The 18,133-nt window shown below is 39.8% G+C and overlaps 1 protein-coding gene across 1 annotated transcript in view; it reads right to left on the reverse strand.

Annotated features, from left to right (window-relative positions):
* Window positions 1–17,106, reverse strand: part of LOC146618336 (calsyntenin-2-like) — a 245,815-nt gene extending 228,709 nt beyond the window's left edge. The window contains exons 1-2 of the mRNA XM_085371494.1: window positions 17,055–17,106; window positions 16,776–16,937 (exon numbers count right to left, since the gene is read on the reverse strand). Coding sequence (XP_085227620.1) covers window positions 16,776–16,937; window positions 17,055–17,106 — 214 coding nt within the window. The remainder of the gene's footprint in view (window positions 1–16,775; window positions 16,938–17,054) is intronic.
* Between the last annotated feature and the right edge of the window lie 1,027 nt (window positions 17,107–18,133).

Here is an 18,133-nt window from a genome sequence, read left to right on the forward strand (position 1 = left end):
ATTCTGATCCACGTGTGAAACAAATAGAAAAAAAGCACACACACAAAAGCAAAGAGACGTGCTCAGACTGATGCGAACACAAAGAGAAACAGACAGAGGAAAAGATAAACAAAACTGTCTTATGCGGTCTGTGCGTACAGCCTGCAGTCATTCCTTGTAAGGCCTTGCCTCTCTTGTCTTGTACCTGACAGTTACCTTTACTTGTGCTGTATCTCCTGTTGGCTGTACCTCCATGACATAAGACCATAACGATACACATGCCCCAGGCAAAGATGGGGAAAGACTGAGTTGGGAAAAAAACTTCAGGTTGTTTTTTTTAAACTGTTTGAGATACTTTTATTCTTAGTAATGGAGCATTTTACAACTACAGCCTGTACTCACATAGTTTATCCATTTATCAAGAGGATAAAATTTTAAGATCTGCTAATCAGCAAACTCATTCAATTAGCTGAAAGCATAAGTACAGGGACTGGTGGAAGAAGGTAGCAAAAGAAGGGAGGATTGAGGAGGGAGGAGAGACAGAAAGGTTGTAAAGAGAAAGGAGGGACCACAAAGAAGCAGGAGGTGAAAGCATAAGAGGAGAATGATAGGATGAGACTAAAAAAAGCATTGGGAATGTACAATAATACCACATGTATCTAACTGAAAGCAGCTCCCCCCTCCGCTTACTCCTCCATGGTCTACGAGTGCAGATCACCACTATCTCCTCCTGAGTTGCACCTCCATTTTATGCTCCAGCGGATGACAATAATTTAAGCCCCCTGATATGCAAATGTCCTTAATTGGACTGTCACAAGTTCCCAGGCATCGTCAACTTTACAAAATGACTGAGGCTGGGAGCAGATTGGATTTTGGTGGCCAATCTTGTACACTTAATTTTCAGTAATTTTGCGAGCGTTTCACTGCAGGGTCCTGCGACATGCCACTTACAAGAATATCTATGCTAACTAAAAGAGGTAAAAAAAAAAAAAAGAAAAGAAAAAGAAAGTGAGAGAGAAGAAAAACTAGGCTCTCTGTCTTGTTATTTTCATTCCCTCCCTCATCTAGAGCTCTCCTTTTCTTTCCATACCCAATTACTCCCATCTCAACCAGACCCTTCAATAGTAATTCGACTCATCTTGTTTGTACCTTTTAAAACCCTCTATGATTACGGGGTTGGAGCCAGCAATGTTCCTCCCCCCCGAGGCTCTTTTTGTTCCCATTCTGTCAGATAACTGTATTTTGTTCCAAACTCTAAAACTCAGCCTTGTTTAGAAGAACACAGTTTTTTTTTTTTCTGCCTGGCACAAATCCAGTGATTTTGTTTATAGGTATTGGGAGCGGTGTGCGCATAAAAGTTTCCAAAGTCAGACACCGCATGAACATATCGTGATACGGGGTTAATACAACACATGAATATTCTTTATGAATAGTCACAGGGTAGTGTTTTCTCAGAGGGAAAATGGTGGTGGTCAGAGGGCCCGCTGGCGCCAGTGTTCGGCAGCCTCGCCTCTGTCAGTGCGCCCCAGGGTGGCTGTGGCTACAATGTAGCTTGCCATCACCAGTGTGTGAATGTGTGTGTGAATGGGTGCATGACTGGATGTGCAAAGCGCTTTGGGGTCCTTAGGGACTAGTAAAACGCTATACAAATACAGGCCATTTACCATTTACCCTTGTTGAACTATACAGGTGTACAACCAGAAGCAGTCATTTCTGCAAGTGTGTGTGTATGTGTACATGTTTAGACGTCTTTGTGAGGACAGAAAATTGGCATGCTACTATACTTGTGGGGACCAACAGTCACTCATCACCATGAGTTTGAAGGCATTTTTGATGCTCAAAATGTGGTTTTAGTGACAGGATTAAAGTTAGGTCATGGTTAGGCTTAGGGTAAGTGTTACGCTTAGGGTAAGCGGCTAAGAAAAGGATTATGCCAATTAGATGTCCTCACTAAGATATAAAAACGAGTGAGTGAGTGTGTGTGTGTGTGTGTGTGTGTGTGTGCGTGCGTGTGTGCACGGCAGATGGAGATTGTATATATAAAACCAGTTCACGTAATATAAACTTAACGCATTTAAGGCATTTTCCTTTCAGGTAAATAACCTTGATGTGCAGCTTCCTGGATATTGTCTGTAATCTCGAGTCAGCAGAGCCTATTAATTACCACTGATGATTTCCTGTCATGTTTCCATATAATCTTTGTTTACTTAAAATATCTCCTTTTCTGTGTCTACCAGACGACCTTCAGCACGTTCTACACTATCTTACGTGTTCGTCTGTCTGTGTATTAATTATAATGCCTAAACAGAAATTACATTCCCTGCATTACTTTCACCCCTCTATATGAAAACAAAAAAAAAAAAATTATTTTTCCATTCCAGTCACATTGAGTAAGTGATGTGTCCTCCCGACTGATGCCGCTTGATGTTTTACGATTTATCATCATTCCTTTCCTGTTTTCCTTCTCCGCCAGTCATTTTGCCTCTCCACCCTCCCACCCACCCACCCACCCAGCCTTCACTCAGTTAATTGAGTCTTTGATTTAAATGCGAGGGAACATTTGGAAATGATATTAGCCATGACGACATGTAGCGAAAAGAAGATAAAACAGCAGAGCAGAGATAAAAAAAAAATCTAAATAAATAAATTAATAAGAAATAAAAAGCAAAGTGTTATTAGGCTAAAGTGGGCTTCCGACTGTGAGTCGCTCCTATATACAGAGATAATATGCTCTGAGCAATGAATGTCTAAATAGGAACTAACATAACTACCACTGTCTGAATTTGTGGTTTCTCAGGGGGTGCTTGTGTCTAGAATGAATGGAACACCACAGAGCTGTAGCTCAAAAATGTAAATGTAGTCAGGTAAACAACAACAAAAAAAAACAGTTTAAAAGTTTTTTTTAGTTGTCTAGGCTTTCTGAAGGTCTTTCAAAGATTTTCTTTGGTCATTGTCTGCTTTTTCACTCATTGCACCTGATCGTTTTCAGAGGAATGTTTTTGTTCATTTGTTTTTTAAGCCACTTAGGACTAATCTATGAATCATTCAACCATAAACAAGCAGAAAAATTAGCTCAAGGGATGAACAAGGATTGCGTCTACATATAACAGACAACCAATTGTATCTTTAGGCACTTTGTAACTGGCAGACTGTCATAAAAACAGATATTTTGTTCCTATTTCGTGAACTAAACAAAAAAAATGGTAAGAATAACATAGTTTGACAAGCATAAAATAGCACTTTTGTTCCAACAAGGTGATTTCTAAAGGGCTATTAGCTGAAAACTCAGCATCTGCAGTCATGAAACTGGAGGGAAAGTTGAGGGAAAAATAAGCCTAAAAAACAATCAACAGCAGATGAGCATTATCTGAAAGTCATCTCCCTAAGAACCAGGAAAAAACTCCAGTAAAGATCTGACAGAGGACCTGAAAGATACATCTGGACCCTCAGCTGATCCATCGAAGTCCCATCAGGAATGGTTTGTCATGAAACGCTGTGTGTCTTTGTTTTACAGACTCAAATGGAAGACTCAGAAGTCAAACATAAAGTGAGCTTTCAATGCTGGTAAATCAAAAATAAAAAAAAGTTCCATACTCCAAGGATTAGTAGGGACTGATGCCAGGAAAAACAAGTATCCAGGAAAACACAAAAATAATTCTGGAAGAACAGGGAAAGCAGAGCAAAGCAATCCAAAGCAAAATGGAGGAGACAACAAAGGACACTTGGGGAAGTAAAATTAAAAACAAAGCACCGGAGACAAAAGATTATCAAAATAAAACAGGAAGAGAAAACATTTAAATTAAGGCTTTTACTTTCCCACGCTGCCAAACTTGGTCTAGACCAGTCATCTTCTTGCTCGCCTTTGATGAACCAATCAGCTTCGACTTCGCTTCAAATCCCAGAACTCTGTCATTCTCTCTATCAGCCTCTCATTCGTGCAACCAACCTCCTCCCCACCACCATTCTAGACTATTGCTGCTGGGATTCCGTTCTAACATGATGGGTGATCGATGTCAAATGGTCAAATAGATTAGTTAATTCCTATATCCTATTAAATCATGTTTAGTTCTTCTAAATAGTCTCTCCATTTTGAAATGGGGAACACAGATACATGTATGAACTTAACTTAACTAACAGCAAACTACATACAAAACCAAAAACCAAAGATAACTTACAAAACAAACAAGCAACCAAAGTTCAAACATACACCATCAAAAGAAATTATGAACACACAAAGGAAAAACCAAGCCATTAATAATTTTCAAAACCAAAAGAAAACATAAACTTGTTAAAAAACTCAAAACTGAGGATGCAGCCATAAGTAAAACACGGAGGCTCTGTCATGTTTGGGGCTTTGTTTCAGCCCATTGCTTTGGGGAATGCAGAAACATAACTGAATGCTTTGAAGTACCATCACATTTTGACCTATCATGCAAAACCATCTGGGAAATATCTGATTGGCAACAGCTTCATTTTTCAGTGTGACAATGATCCCAAGCACACTGCCAATGCAGTAAAAGCATACTTGGCCAGAAAAACACAGGCTGCGTTAGTGGGTGGTGAAACAAAACATCGACTTTCAAGCTTGTGGGAATTTTTCCAAAATGCTTTTTTGTCTTATAACATATATTTCCATATATGATTGCACATGTTTTAATAAATCGTTACACCCATTTCCCATTTTCCTGACAAAATAGAAAGAAATGGGGGTTGGCTTGAGATGTGCACAATACTTGAGTTCCATTTTTTATTTTTGGTTTGATGGGGTTTGATTGTAGTAAATCAACATTATGTGAGTTTTACTGACTTTATTGTTCAAATTCATCTGGAAATGAGCAGTCACCATTGATAACCATGACCACCTACGTCACATACACGACTATACACTTTTTTTCATGCTTTAACTCCACTTCATAGTTATCATTTAGAAATGGTATTATCCCATCCTATCAGCATGTGTTAGCAGAAAGCTAGTATTCCACTGGCAAAATCAGCTTCCTTGCATATATAAATGTATATACCTATTTTTTTATTCAAAAATACAGATACTGATGCTAAATAATGAAACCTTGTCTTTGTTCCTGTTTTCTGAGGACTATAGCGTCCGTGTCCTGACTGACCTCCAGCAAACGTCTGCCACTGATACTAACAGTATATGGAAATATCTTTCTTACATTGGCTCTGCTCTGGAAAAAATTTAATCTGTATGCATCAGTATAAAAATTTTGTAAAGCTTGGAAGTGCACGTGTTTATTTTTCTAGCTGAATGAATTAACAAGGAGGTGCCTTCAAAGTCACGAGTGAGCTGTAAATTGTTCTGCCCTCCAATGCATTTGGACATAGTCTTTATAGCTAAGATTGTGTAAGTCCTCATTTATGTTTTTAAGTGCTTTCTATTCAATATGAAGTAATAGTGGAGAGAGGAGTGGGTGCCTTTTCAGGTGATCATTCCTGCAGATGATTAAAGCTACAAGACATTTTGAGGAGCAATGCCCTAACAGCCTCTGTGCTCTTGAATGCGGAGCTACAAGGCCATCCAGGAATTAACTACATGGATGTGGGTGGGGGATTAGGATTAAATCTAAAGCTCTGACTATCTATTATGTTTCTATCAAAAGGAGATTTTGATTTGATTCACATGTTCATTTCCCTCTGTTCTCCTGTGTGCTGTTTAATAACAGCAGTTCGCTGCTTTTAAATTCAGTGTGACATACAATTTCTTGCCCTTGTGGGAAAATTGCACTCACTCAATGAAACTAGGCAGTGAAAGAGTGAAGGATAAATATATTAGCAGCAAAGTAAATCAAGGAGTGGCAGTGTTGAATTCTTGAATTTTCCAAGTTTCTTCAAAAATGCACGAGTGTGAGCTTGAGTTGTTCCTGAAGTTTTATTTTTCTGAAAGAGCATCTTTATGACCTCAAAATCTGTGTGACACACGCACAGCGACTAAGGTCTCTGCTGGGTGTCTGTGTGTGTGCGCAAGTGAAGTAGGGCGGTAAAGCGGAGATGTCAAATTTCCAAAAGAAATGGGGAGGTCTTCTTCAGAAAACAGACTGAGAGAGGACTCAAAATGTGATGGGATGGTGTGAAGATAGGACTGGGAGTCACATCAGAGAGAGCGCAATGAAAAACAAGTATTCACGGGTAGACAGGATGAACTTTGAAATTTAAGCTGTATATCAAAAGCGTTGTCAAACTCTTTGAAGCGAAAGCTGTAATGTACTGGCAAGTGATGACTGTGATATTGACAAACTGCTAAAACATGGATTACTCTCATGGAGTGCAGCTTCGATAGCTGAACTTCAGCGAGAAGTCTTTGAAACAACATCCTTCTTTCTATCAGACTCCAACGACTCGAAGCTGACTCTTGGTTCTCTTCCTTGTGTTTGTCTCCCGAGAGGAGCGTTCATGACAGTTTGCTGACACTTTAATTGGAAGCCTCGAGGCTTGATTAGTAATCGAGAACAAATACACCAGCAGCAAACATATGGTTATATAACAGTGCTAAATGTACCAGTTGCATGAAAATTAGATTTGTGTATAGGTGTATCCTGCACATACAAAGTGTTTTATTCAGAGCAGCAGCTGCAACAGTGACACCTTTTAAATAAATCTATAAACATCTTGTTAAATGAAAGACTGGAGTTATTGGCACTTGCAGTTATTGAGAAACTGTACATTACAAACAGCTATTTGCACACACATTTAAATATGGTTTCTTTTTTTTTGCACACCTTCAACCACAAGATGCATGTGCTTTATATGCACAGAAACATCCAGAGCTGGAAAATGAAGCCAAACCCTGCAGTTCCTGGAGTGACCACTTGAGGTCAAAAGCAAGTCAATCTCCAAAGACGCAGACGAACTAAACAGCGTTATATTCCACCAACACCTTTGGAAAGCACATTAACACCCTGGTACAAATGATAATACTGTGGGTGGATTTAAAAAAAATATATATATATATATTTTTTTTTTTTAAATAACACGCATTTAGCTTTTGTTAAAGCTTATTCATGGGTCCACACGAAGTGATTTGCTTGTCGTGCATCACTTTTAAACTGACAGTCGGTGGAGTCCAGGCTCTAGTTGGCTTAAATGATAAGGAATAAAAATAGTAACATCACACAGAAAAACACAGGTTTTAGCTATTATCTTTTTTAAACCGTAGAAAAATGTATTTCTATTGTAGATAGTGAAAAAAAGAAAAAATTTTGTTAGTTAATTAAATTTTTTTTTTATGGAGGGGGTTTTTATCAATAGGAAGAGCTGTAAATAGCTGAAAATACAGTTAAAACTCCCAAATCTATGCCTTACTTATTCCAAAAGCGGCCCAGTGGACCGGATTGGAGTCCTGGGCAGGATGAATCTGGCCCCCAGGCCAAATGTTTGACACCACTGATCTAAAGAATACATCACAGCTGTACACTTACTGCAGTAATAATCGACGTTTTCAATTGAGCAACCTAAAAAAATTGATTAAATAAATACCACCAAATTTGTCTTTATGAAAGAGGCTACGTTACTAAGCTGCACAGCGAGGTAAGGATGAAGTCAATTGAAAATTCAGCTTAATGGAATTGAAGATATCTAAAATGTGGTTGGTTTTTTCTCCAGAGTCCTTTTGAACGAACAAAGAGTGAGTGACTCTAACCTGCCTGACACCCCTCTGCCAGTTTTGTAACTCATCAAAAGACAAAAAAAAGCTAAAAGCCCGGAAAAAAATCTCATTACAAAGACTATTTCCCTCATCTGTGTGGTTCAGTGAAGAAGCAGATTGCATTTCAGTACTTCATTAATAAATGAGTATGTGAACAATGGCAGAGTGATGGTTCCATTGTCTTCAAGCTGAACACTATAGGGCACTCTGAATGTTAGAAGCAAGATAGTCATTATGCTGCCGGTTCTCTTCAGCTCAAAAGTCAGCCGAAGCAAGTTTGCGAGGATACCTGTATCACACAATAACACTGTGCTCAAGTTTTACAGGCTTGTTGCACTAGCACTCCACACTTTGTCAGGTCCATCTGTTTCCTGTTAGCCTTCATAAATGACATCAAATAGAAGTAATTAGATTTTATTTGTCCAAAATGTAAGAGCAGTCATCTGTGGGGAAAATCATGCAACATCCTGTGCACAGGAGCTCAGTTGTTGGATGAAATCTGACAGGTGGAAATCATCCGAGCAAAGATGAGACAATTGTGCGAGCGCACGGGAAGGAAGAAAGGAAAGCGAGTGTTTGTTTCAGGTCGAAATACGAGAAGAAAAATGCTAAATAAGAAGGAAGGAGGAGCTGAACCATGGAAGGAGGAGAACCTGAACAGAAAGCAGAGATGGATTAAGGGCATCCGGCAGCCTTGTGATGGAGGATTCTTCTTTTTTTCGTGTGTGTCTTTGGACCATCGCTCTGCAAAATTATTTCAATCTGTTACCTTTTAATCATCGTTTTAAGCCACAGCTTTGAAGTAGAGTGTTTTAAGTGAACTGACACAGCCGCACCTGTTGAAAAATAAAAAAAAGGGGGAAAAAAGTTGCCTTATTAAAAGCAGCCCCCTGGCCCTAAATTTCCATTCAGCTCACGAGATGAAATTTAAAAGGCATAAAGGCTCTATCACAAGACAGCTCCTTCTTTAACTCCACATCTATATTTCTCAGTCGTGATGGTCTTAGATGAGAATGACATCTAGTTTCCATTTATTCAATCCGACAAACGATACAATAAAACGTAATAAACTCAGCTTAAACACGGCGGGTGGAGGCGATGCAAAAGAAATAGCGAGAGAGGAAAAGTTTCCGCGAAATGAGACGTCCTTTTCCTGTGAATCTCCCCTCATTAAAGAAAGCACTTTCTGCCATTTCCCTCAGCATCTTTAAAATGTGTCTGATGCAGCGCTGCATTTAGATGTCATGGTACTCAGCTGAATGTCTTTTGCAAAATACAGTCCCACTCATGATTCCCTCAGAGGACTCTCCTCACTCTGCAGAGCAGAACTAATGGGCCCATTATACTCGGTGTTCTCACCCTTGCGAACGGCGCCACGTGCCAGAAGTGACACCACATTTGGTGTTGTCTCAGCCACTGTGTTGCAGTTTCAGAGTTGTGGCATCAACATCGTTCTTCATTCTCAAGCTTGTGTTAAGCTTGAGAATGCGTCTTTAAAATGCAAAGTACATGATAATAATAATAATAATAATAATAATAGTGAAACTTATGTGAATGTTCAAGCTCTGCATTTACTCCTCTACCTGCTGTCCTAGGTGTTTAGCTGCTTTTCTGTTCATTACATCACTTGCACTTTCCCACACTCAAAGCCCACATTATTGCTGTAGTCCAATCATCTTTCTCTCGCCTTCTTCAAACCAACAAGGAGGGGGTCCTGCCTTAATTCCTGTCACTGCCGTGATGGGCAGAGTTTAAAGGGACTAGAGTTTTTTGCCTCAATAAATCATATTCAGTTCCTTCTAATGATCTCTCTTCATTGAAATAATTACAATAAAATTTATAGTAATAATAACAATTTCACTAGCTGACTATAACATGCACACTGGCACATCTGTAGGAAACATCACTGTGTTGCAGCTGTGCGCCAAAGAGTCAGAAACACTGCTTCGTTGTAGTCAACAAAGTAAATGAACAAGAGAACAATCAGGAAAATGTGGAATTATTTTAATAGTAGCCGACTGAATGTGAAAAAGTAACTAACTGAACCTCAATTACCCCAACCTGTCGCAGCGGATGGCCCCGCCCCTCCCTGAGCCTGGCTCTGCCGGAGGTTTCTTCCTGTTAAAAGGGAGTTTTTCCTCCCCACTGTCGCCCAAGTGCTTGTTCATAGGGAGTCATATGATTGTTGGGTTTTTTCTCTGTATGTGTTATTGTAGGATCTACCTTACAATATAAAGCGCCTTGAGGCGACTGTTGTTGTGATGTTGTTGTGAACCTGTAAACTGCAAAACTAACCATTAAAACATTAACCATTAAAAACAACACTGCTGTCAGTGTGCTGGGTGACAGATCATAGGCGCTGTCTGAGTCAAGTAGCTGCAAGTATGCATGCTAAGAGAAGTGGTATTTTCATATTAAGACCTCTCAACATGCGTATTTTGAGACTTCAAAGCATTTTCTAGCTTGCCATTATCTTATCTTTTACAAGGAGAAACAGTGACTGTACCCTAACCTTTACATCCTCTGTTCATTAAGCCATTTATCTCACTTCAACATATTTCTTCCATCTGAGTCACACAACATATATCAACCTTAGAACAAACCCTTCTCATTCTTCTCTTGTTAATAAACGCAAAGCAGTGTTAATTCTCCACCTACACACTGCGCCGAGCTCTACTACTACCATGTTAACAAGATACTTTTGATAATTAGCTTGAGATCTGTTTCTCAATCAGACAGACGCTGAGAGGCTAATTAATCACAGCACATTAGCCACCCTGTATGTTTATGTGAATCTATTTACCTTGCTTTATGGTGAGAGATGATGTGCTATCACCTGCCGTTTTTTAAGTAATGGGAAGCTGCTGGATTCTCCCAAGGTCAGAGATAATTATTTTTTATTAATGTCTTGAGAGGTATATTTTCGTAATGCGGAAAAATTTGAATTCAGAAACACTGTTTGCGCAGACATCAGAAGAGACAGCGGGAATCGGGCTGATACCTGCTGTCAGTCTGATTTCTTATTTGCTGTGAATGATTGCAGAACACAAACAGGAATAAGTAGCAAGCCTACCTCTTCTAGAGTCTGACAAAAGGCACGTGTCGTGTGGCACATTAGAGCCAATGTAAAGTGGGGGATATATTTATGAAAGCTGAATGTGTAAGTGAATGTGTAGAGGGGAGGTTTTAAGGTTTTCTGAGCCTGTCTCAACTGCCAGCGCTCCTGATTGAGCCACGTATGCGCTTTGCGGGTCACTGGTGAGACATTTGCTTGCCGCCCAAATAAAAGTCGCGAGGCTCCAGGGACCAGTGGAAGTGAAGGATTGACACATGAATAGTAAGTTAGGCCTCAAGAAAATACATGGGTGCCGGTGTCTGTGTGTGTGCAGGCAGCAGAAAATGAGGAATGACTGACAACCAGCTAACCTGTGTCAAATACCAGCGCTCAGCACTGCTTTTGCCCATTAACCTTGCAAAACCTGGCACTTTAGAAGCCTACTCAGAACACTGGGCCTGCAAAAAGTCACCTAAAACAGCCACTTCATCTTAATAACCTGATGGACTATTGCACTGTTCTCACATATTTTCTACCACTGACAGAGTGAATGTTTCAGAATGCAGTCCATTTTTACATCAACAAGAGAATTTTACTTTTAGCAGAGCAGAACAGTTTGAAACACCCACTGTACTTGTAAAAAAATTTAAATCCTGCTTGACCGAAGCTAGTTTTTGTCATTAACACTGCTAGGAATCTTTGCCTATTCATTTTATAAACTGCTTAATTGTGTAGTTTTTCTAGTGAACCCTAATTTCAGTATTTCACTATTTATTTTTTGAATGAGTGATTTATTACTTTAACAGTTTTGTTCGTTGTTGTGTTTTTTTAAGTTACAGATTTCCATTAAGTAATTAAGAATTAATTTTAGAAATAACATATAAAGCCAAACAGGACCATGTTCGTGCATACTTAGCAGGGCTATTCCAGCATCCAACAGTTTGACTATACCTACATTTTGTCACTCAGGGATTGACATCAACCTCGTAACCCACTTGTGGGTCAGCGTTGCTAATCTAACATAAAGTTACATAAAACAGAGCCTCAGCATCTGAACTATAAACATAATTGCCCCCCCACACACACACACACACACACAATTAAAATTTTAGCAAACAGAACTTCCTCCACATGCCTTCTTAGAAAGCTATCGTTAATTAATGAACAACTGCAGACTGGCACTCACAGGCATGTCTGTAGTGTGTATTTATTCAGGAGACTGCTGTGAGTCTGTGCTCATTAACATTATAGTTGTTAAAAGTAAAATCCCAAGTGGGTAAAATACTCTGAAACCTGTGGCCCCTCCCACTTAATAATTGTGTTCAAATAGTAAATTAAGTAAAATATTGGTTGTTGAGTGGGTGTTCTCTGGAAAGATTAGTTGGGATTACACCTCGTAAACAGAATCGCAAATTTTAAACAAATAATACCTACTAGACAGACAAATTTTGTATCAAAGTTAATTTAATCAGTCGCGTTATATTCACGGGAATGTGTTTGTGTATATGTGATTGCTGCAATAATTTGTCCAGTAGAAATTATTGCCTAAGAACATTCATTTGTGACTCTCATCTTAAGTTAAGGATGAATAGTTTTAATACTGTCTTATTTTAATACTTTCTTGTCAATATGAAATGTCCCGAACTTTCCAGAGATGCCATTTAGTGCTAGGTTGCAGCATCCAGAGCAATACTTGTCATGTGACAGTCTTAGCTAACTGAAAGGTATCTGTAAAGTCTCCAGGGCCCTTTGATTATCTTAAGTGACATATTACAATCCCAGAAAAGATTGGAGCGCTGTGTAAAACAGACTGCAATGATTTATAAATCCCATAAATTCATATTTTGTTTAGGAAGACATATCAAATGTATAAAGGGACATTTCACTAGTTCCTGAAAAATACTAGCTGATTTTGAATTTGATGGCAGTAAGAGAGTGGTACTAAAAAGAAAAAGCTGGAGGTTATTTGGCAACAGATCAGTAACATGGTCAGGTATAAAAACAACGTCTTAGAGAAGCAGAGTTTCTCTGAAGAAGAGATAGACAGATGTTCACCCATCTACAAAAAGTCATCTACAAATTGTGTAAAATTATTCAGAACAAAATATTCCTCAATGGAAATTGCAAAGAATATCTCATCTACAGCACATAATATCAACAATATCAATAAAGATTCAGAGAATTTGGAGAAATCGTTCTAATCTTTCTCCAAGGCATGAATCTGTGTATGGGCTCAGGAACACTTCCAGAAATCTGTGAACACAGTTCACCGTGCCATCCACATATTCAAGTTACAGCTCTACCATGCAAAGAAGAAGCCATTTGTGAATCATCCAGAAAAATTGCTGTCTTCTCTTGGCCAAGCTCATTTAAAATGGAACGAGGCAATGTGGAAAAAATGTTTTGTGGGCAAAAATCAAAATCAAAAAGGGAGAAAAGATGGACCATCCAGCTTTTTATAAGCACTCGGTTTAAAAACCTGCATCTCTGGTGGTGTGGGGTGCATTGGTGCCTGTAATTAAACTGGCACACCTGGAAAGGCACCATCAATGCTGAAAGATCTATACAGGTTTGCGTCATATGAAGCGTTGCTTCATAATAAAAGACAGCTGATGCTAAACTGGTCTCCCTGCATTCCAGACTTTTCCATGATTGAAAACACTGGATACATCATGGAACAGAAAATATGACAAAGAAGACTGCACTGTTGACCAGCTGGAATTAAATATGAGACCAGAACTAGGCAATGTTTCTCTTCCAAAAGTCCAGCAGTTGGTCTCCATAGTTACCAGATGTTAACAGACTGTTGCTAAGGAGAGGGGAAGCTACACAGTAGTAAAGATGGCCCTGTCCGCCATCAAATTGATAATAAGCAATTTTTTCCCCAAAAAGTCAAATTTCTAATTTTCAACCGTTCAAAATGTCCCTGTGTTCTACTGTGAATAAAATATGGTTTAATTCGATTTTTTTAATCTTTGAATTCTGTTTTTATTTACATTTTACACAGCATCCCAACTTTTATGGAAATGAGGTTGCATAATATATGTCACAGGCCAATATTCCTTTATAGTGCATCTGAATCAGATCAGTCAGTAGCTCCTAATTTATGGCAAAGGAGCACAAAATTACATCATATTAAGTATACAGATGGAAATTAAAAGATGAATTTAAATTGACAAGTTTCAGTGCCAAACCATTCGGACTGGCAGTAACACCTACTTTGCTCCAGTGCTCAGTATCAGAGCCACCCAAGATTGTGTGCTCAGCTCCCTTCTGTTCAAACTAGACACCCATGACTGTCTTTTCAGACATGGAGATTGTGGAAAATTAAGGCCCTATTTGAGAGACGCAGACACAGAGCTGAGATGGAGCAAATGAATATTTTTCTTTCAAAATATTCTTTCTTTTAAAAGACTCCAGTCCCCATGCGACCCTGAATGGTTATGGTGACAGTCATCACACAATTGCACCCTGCTAAAGAAAGCTCAGAACCCACTGTACCTAATACTATCACGTACATCACCAGCACCCAGCATTGGTGAAAGCAGTGGGGTTACTAAAGGGCAGCCACAGCCTGTGCTGTCAGAAATAGGGAAGTAACGGCTTCTATACATGTTGGAGCAGTTTCCTTCCTCAGGTTCGGAGAATACTAAACCTTTTGTAATGATTAAATTATGTATTATTTGTGAGACCTGGTGTTGCATTGATGTGATGTCTGATTAACAACTTAAGCCTGAAGCATGTGGAAGATGTGTTTCCGGACAGGCTGACCCAACACCAGAGTTTACAGAGAACTACAACTAGCTTTATCTCGAGCTCAGTCTTTAAAACTAATCTGTAGTTTTGCATAACAGCCTGATGCAGTCTTTCTGATTTCCTTGGTAACCTAATAAGGTCTAGTTTTACCAAGCTGACATGTTCTCTTGGTACTTGTCACTTTTCCAGCACAGTTTCAACATCGCTCTATGCAGAGCTGTCACTGGAACGGAAAAATCCAAGTTGATGATTGAGTTTGTGTAGGCACTTGTCAACTAATAAAATTATGTGTTGTGACAGAGTAGACAGAAGCATATGCTACAGACAAGGTTTCTTTCCTGCACATTCTAACTCACTTCATGAATATAAAATCAACTTAGTTATAAAGCAGAGAATGTATATTGAAGTGTTGCCTTGATGTCTGGAGCATATAGCTGTCTGAATCAGGTGCCTTTTTTATTCTCCTTGTTTCCTAGGGCAAAACGGCTCCATTTTGTCACACACAGCCATGCATAAAGCAATGAGTATCTATGCTGGCGCATTTCACTTGTCATGATATTCTGTCTCTGTGATTTTGAAGCTTCTGATCTGCTGTAGCGCCACAGTGATGGCTGATGTCAGTCTCAGCCAGCTTTTAGACAGACACAGTGCTGCCACAGTTCCTGTTGTTCCAGACCAGTGACTGTGGTGACTGCTGCATCCTGCTCGGCAGTCCGGGAGGATTACTGGTCAGGTTTGGAGTGATGTTAAAGACAGGTGTGTACGGCAGCTTAGTCATATTTTGCTGCTGAATTAATCTCAACCATGAGGGGCTTCCCAGAAAATGTGTGTATCCCGATTTCCACATAAATGTTTGTGGTGTGTATACGTGTGTGTGTGTGTGTTTGTGTGTGTGTGAGTGAGAGAGAGACATTTTAACACCTTTCAAAAGTGTAGAAATGTGCTCAAGCAGATGCTGATTTTACAATCTCGTCAATATATCACTGCTCCTGCAATCGTCGATTCATCTGGGTGACTGTTGTCAGTCAGGCGTGGCGTGTCCGTGTCTTAGATCTATGGTAATTGAAACCTGGCTGGCCTAATTAATGAGCCTTAACCACTACCTGCCCTGCCACTCCACACTGGCAATTTGCTGGAAGAAGGAAAGATTCACTTCAGCTAATTACTGGATAACTCTCTCTGGCCTGAATCTTGTCTGTGCATTTGGATAAAACTTCTGTAAGAGTGTCTGCTGCACTGTGGGCTTGCTGGGGGTTGCTCAACAGTGCACAGGGAGGGAGATGAATGTGGGAAGTGGTGATAAGATGCAATAGACAATGTAGAACTGACAGAGATAGCAGGACAAGAGAGGGCGGACTGCAAAAAAACATCATGGTAATGCTACAGCTTTTGTTTCTTAATATCGAAGTGCAAGATCTCTCTTTTACTCTCACTTATGCAATCCTGGAATACTCATGTGCTCTGCCTGCTCTCTGTGTGCACTTCCTGCTTGTGTGGCTATCAGTCTTTCAAGAGCCAGAGGACATACGCTGGTCAGCCAGCTACCCTCCCCACTGTCTAATCATTTTCTCTCTTTTTCCCTGTGGGGTGGCCATTACAGTGAGCCCCTCAGGCCATGCTCCAGCACATGCACACACACATACGCACACACTCACAATAGCCAATAATGAAAAAAAATGTGTTGGTAAGCACACAAATCACACGCGCCCCCCTCTCCGTCCAACCATTCGTCCAGCTCAGCTTGAGGGTCTCTGTGAGTGGGCTTCAGCCCCGCACAACAGCCCCATGCTAGTGCCCTGGCCACATTAGCAGCCTGGCAGGAGATTGACTGTTTGGGCTCGCCAACAGCCTCCAGCTAACGTCCTCCCACAAGAGCTGGCACCCTTTGGATGAGCTGGAATGGCCACAAAGTGGGAAGAATCTAATCCGGTTTGACTCGTCTTTTTTTCTTACCCTCCCGTCCCCACTCTTCTCCGCCACCATGGGGCTTATTTGGGCTACTTTCCACTCTAAATAAATATGAAAGATGAGTATGTGATGTATGTTCACTGGGAATTATTGGATTTAATAGTTGCAGGCAGCAAAGAGCTCGGATAACTCTTAAAAAAAGGCTGTGATGCAGCAGTTATAGTGAAGCCAATTTAAGCCCCTTCACATTGATGTCACATGACAGCTTTATATGTTTATACCCTTAGTGTAAGTATATCCCGCGGCTATGCTTCACTGTGCGGATTAACACCTGAGTCATTGGCGACCGCCTCCATTTGGTCTGCTCTGTTGCTATGATCCTTGTCAAGTTGACAACCTGGTTGAAATGTATGATACCTGCATAAGGAACTGGGGCATCTTTATCCAGGGCCACCAGGGGAGGATCCAGCAGAACGATGTCAGTGTTTTCAGTGATCACCCCATGGTATGATGTCTCAATCCAAGGCTTGTGTTTATTCACTGTGGAGACAGAAAGAAAACATATGTAAACTAAAAAGTCTATGCTTCAGCCTTAACATACTAAAATGCAAATCTTCAACTAATGTCACCTTTAAAAACAAAACAAAACGTGGCCACAGACAAGTTCACCTAACATGCTGCTGCAAATAGCCGTACAAATTTTACTGGCAAAGCTCCTGCAGCCTCCTTTTCTATAAGACCTTTTCATTTTGGCTAATCTCCCCTGCTACTTCTGTTCTTTCTTTTGTTCTTTTCTTCCTTCAAACATTCCCCGCAGGTTTCAAAGCATGGTGACAAAACTCAACCAAAGACCACCACTGTGCTGCCAACACAAAACTGTGGTCTGAGTCAAAACACAGGGTCTTATTAATGGTCATAACTGAATAAAAGCCCTTTGGATTGTGCGGAGCATTGTGCCAATCCACTTGCGATTTGCTTACTATTCTAAAGTCAAAAGAAGAAGAAGAAGAAGGAGACAAAGAGCCAAAAGAAAACAGCGGATCATATGAACCATTTTTGCTGCCTTTTAGCCAGGCCATAAAAACAAACAAACGAAAAACACAGCACTTTGTCTACTTTCGAAATGTCATGTTTTTGTATGTGGATTGAAATTGACGATGAAAAGCTTTAATTTGAGGTCCCCTGAGAAGCGGTGCTTAAAAAACAGAATATTTTATTTAATGGTGAATGAAGTGCATAAACAATAATTACTTTTCATTCAGTGAAAGGAAAACCAAAGAAAGCATGCTCTTTCTAAATCCTAATCAAGCAATCATTGTTATAGAGCACTTCAGTTATGCACTGAATGCCAGTAAAAGCCACTTGACAATGCTAAAAAGTGGAGTTTCCAAACAAGACAAGTAAATGCACCCAGACATCATGCTCGTTTAATGTGAGTACACAAAGAACACTTTGTTGTTGTTATGAAACAAATGCATCTTCAATTACATTTTCATTTAATCATTTCCACACAATTTAATTATCTGCTTTCACTGCACTTAAAATCAAATTAACACGGTCTAAAACAGTGATTCCCAACCAGGAGTACTCGGAGCCCGGGGGACACTTCTACAGCTGCCTGGGTGCTTGTGGTAAGATTGTATGAAACTCAACTAATGTGAATTTGATGTGTTTGTATCGCGGTGAAAAATCACCATCGAAATAGGATCAAAGTTGAAACAGTGGTGATCAGAAGTTATAATCATGCTAATCTGTAAGCTATCAGATGGAGCAGA

This window comes from Diplotaxodon limnothrissa, linkage group LG14 (assembly GCF_057381915.1).
Source record: "Diplotaxodon limnothrissa isolate DT_005_m linkage group LG14, D_limnothrissa_male_GT1.1, whole genome shotgun sequence".
NCBI lineage: Eukaryota > Metazoa > Chordata > Actinopteri > Cichliformes > Cichlidae > Diplotaxodon > Diplotaxodon limnothrissa.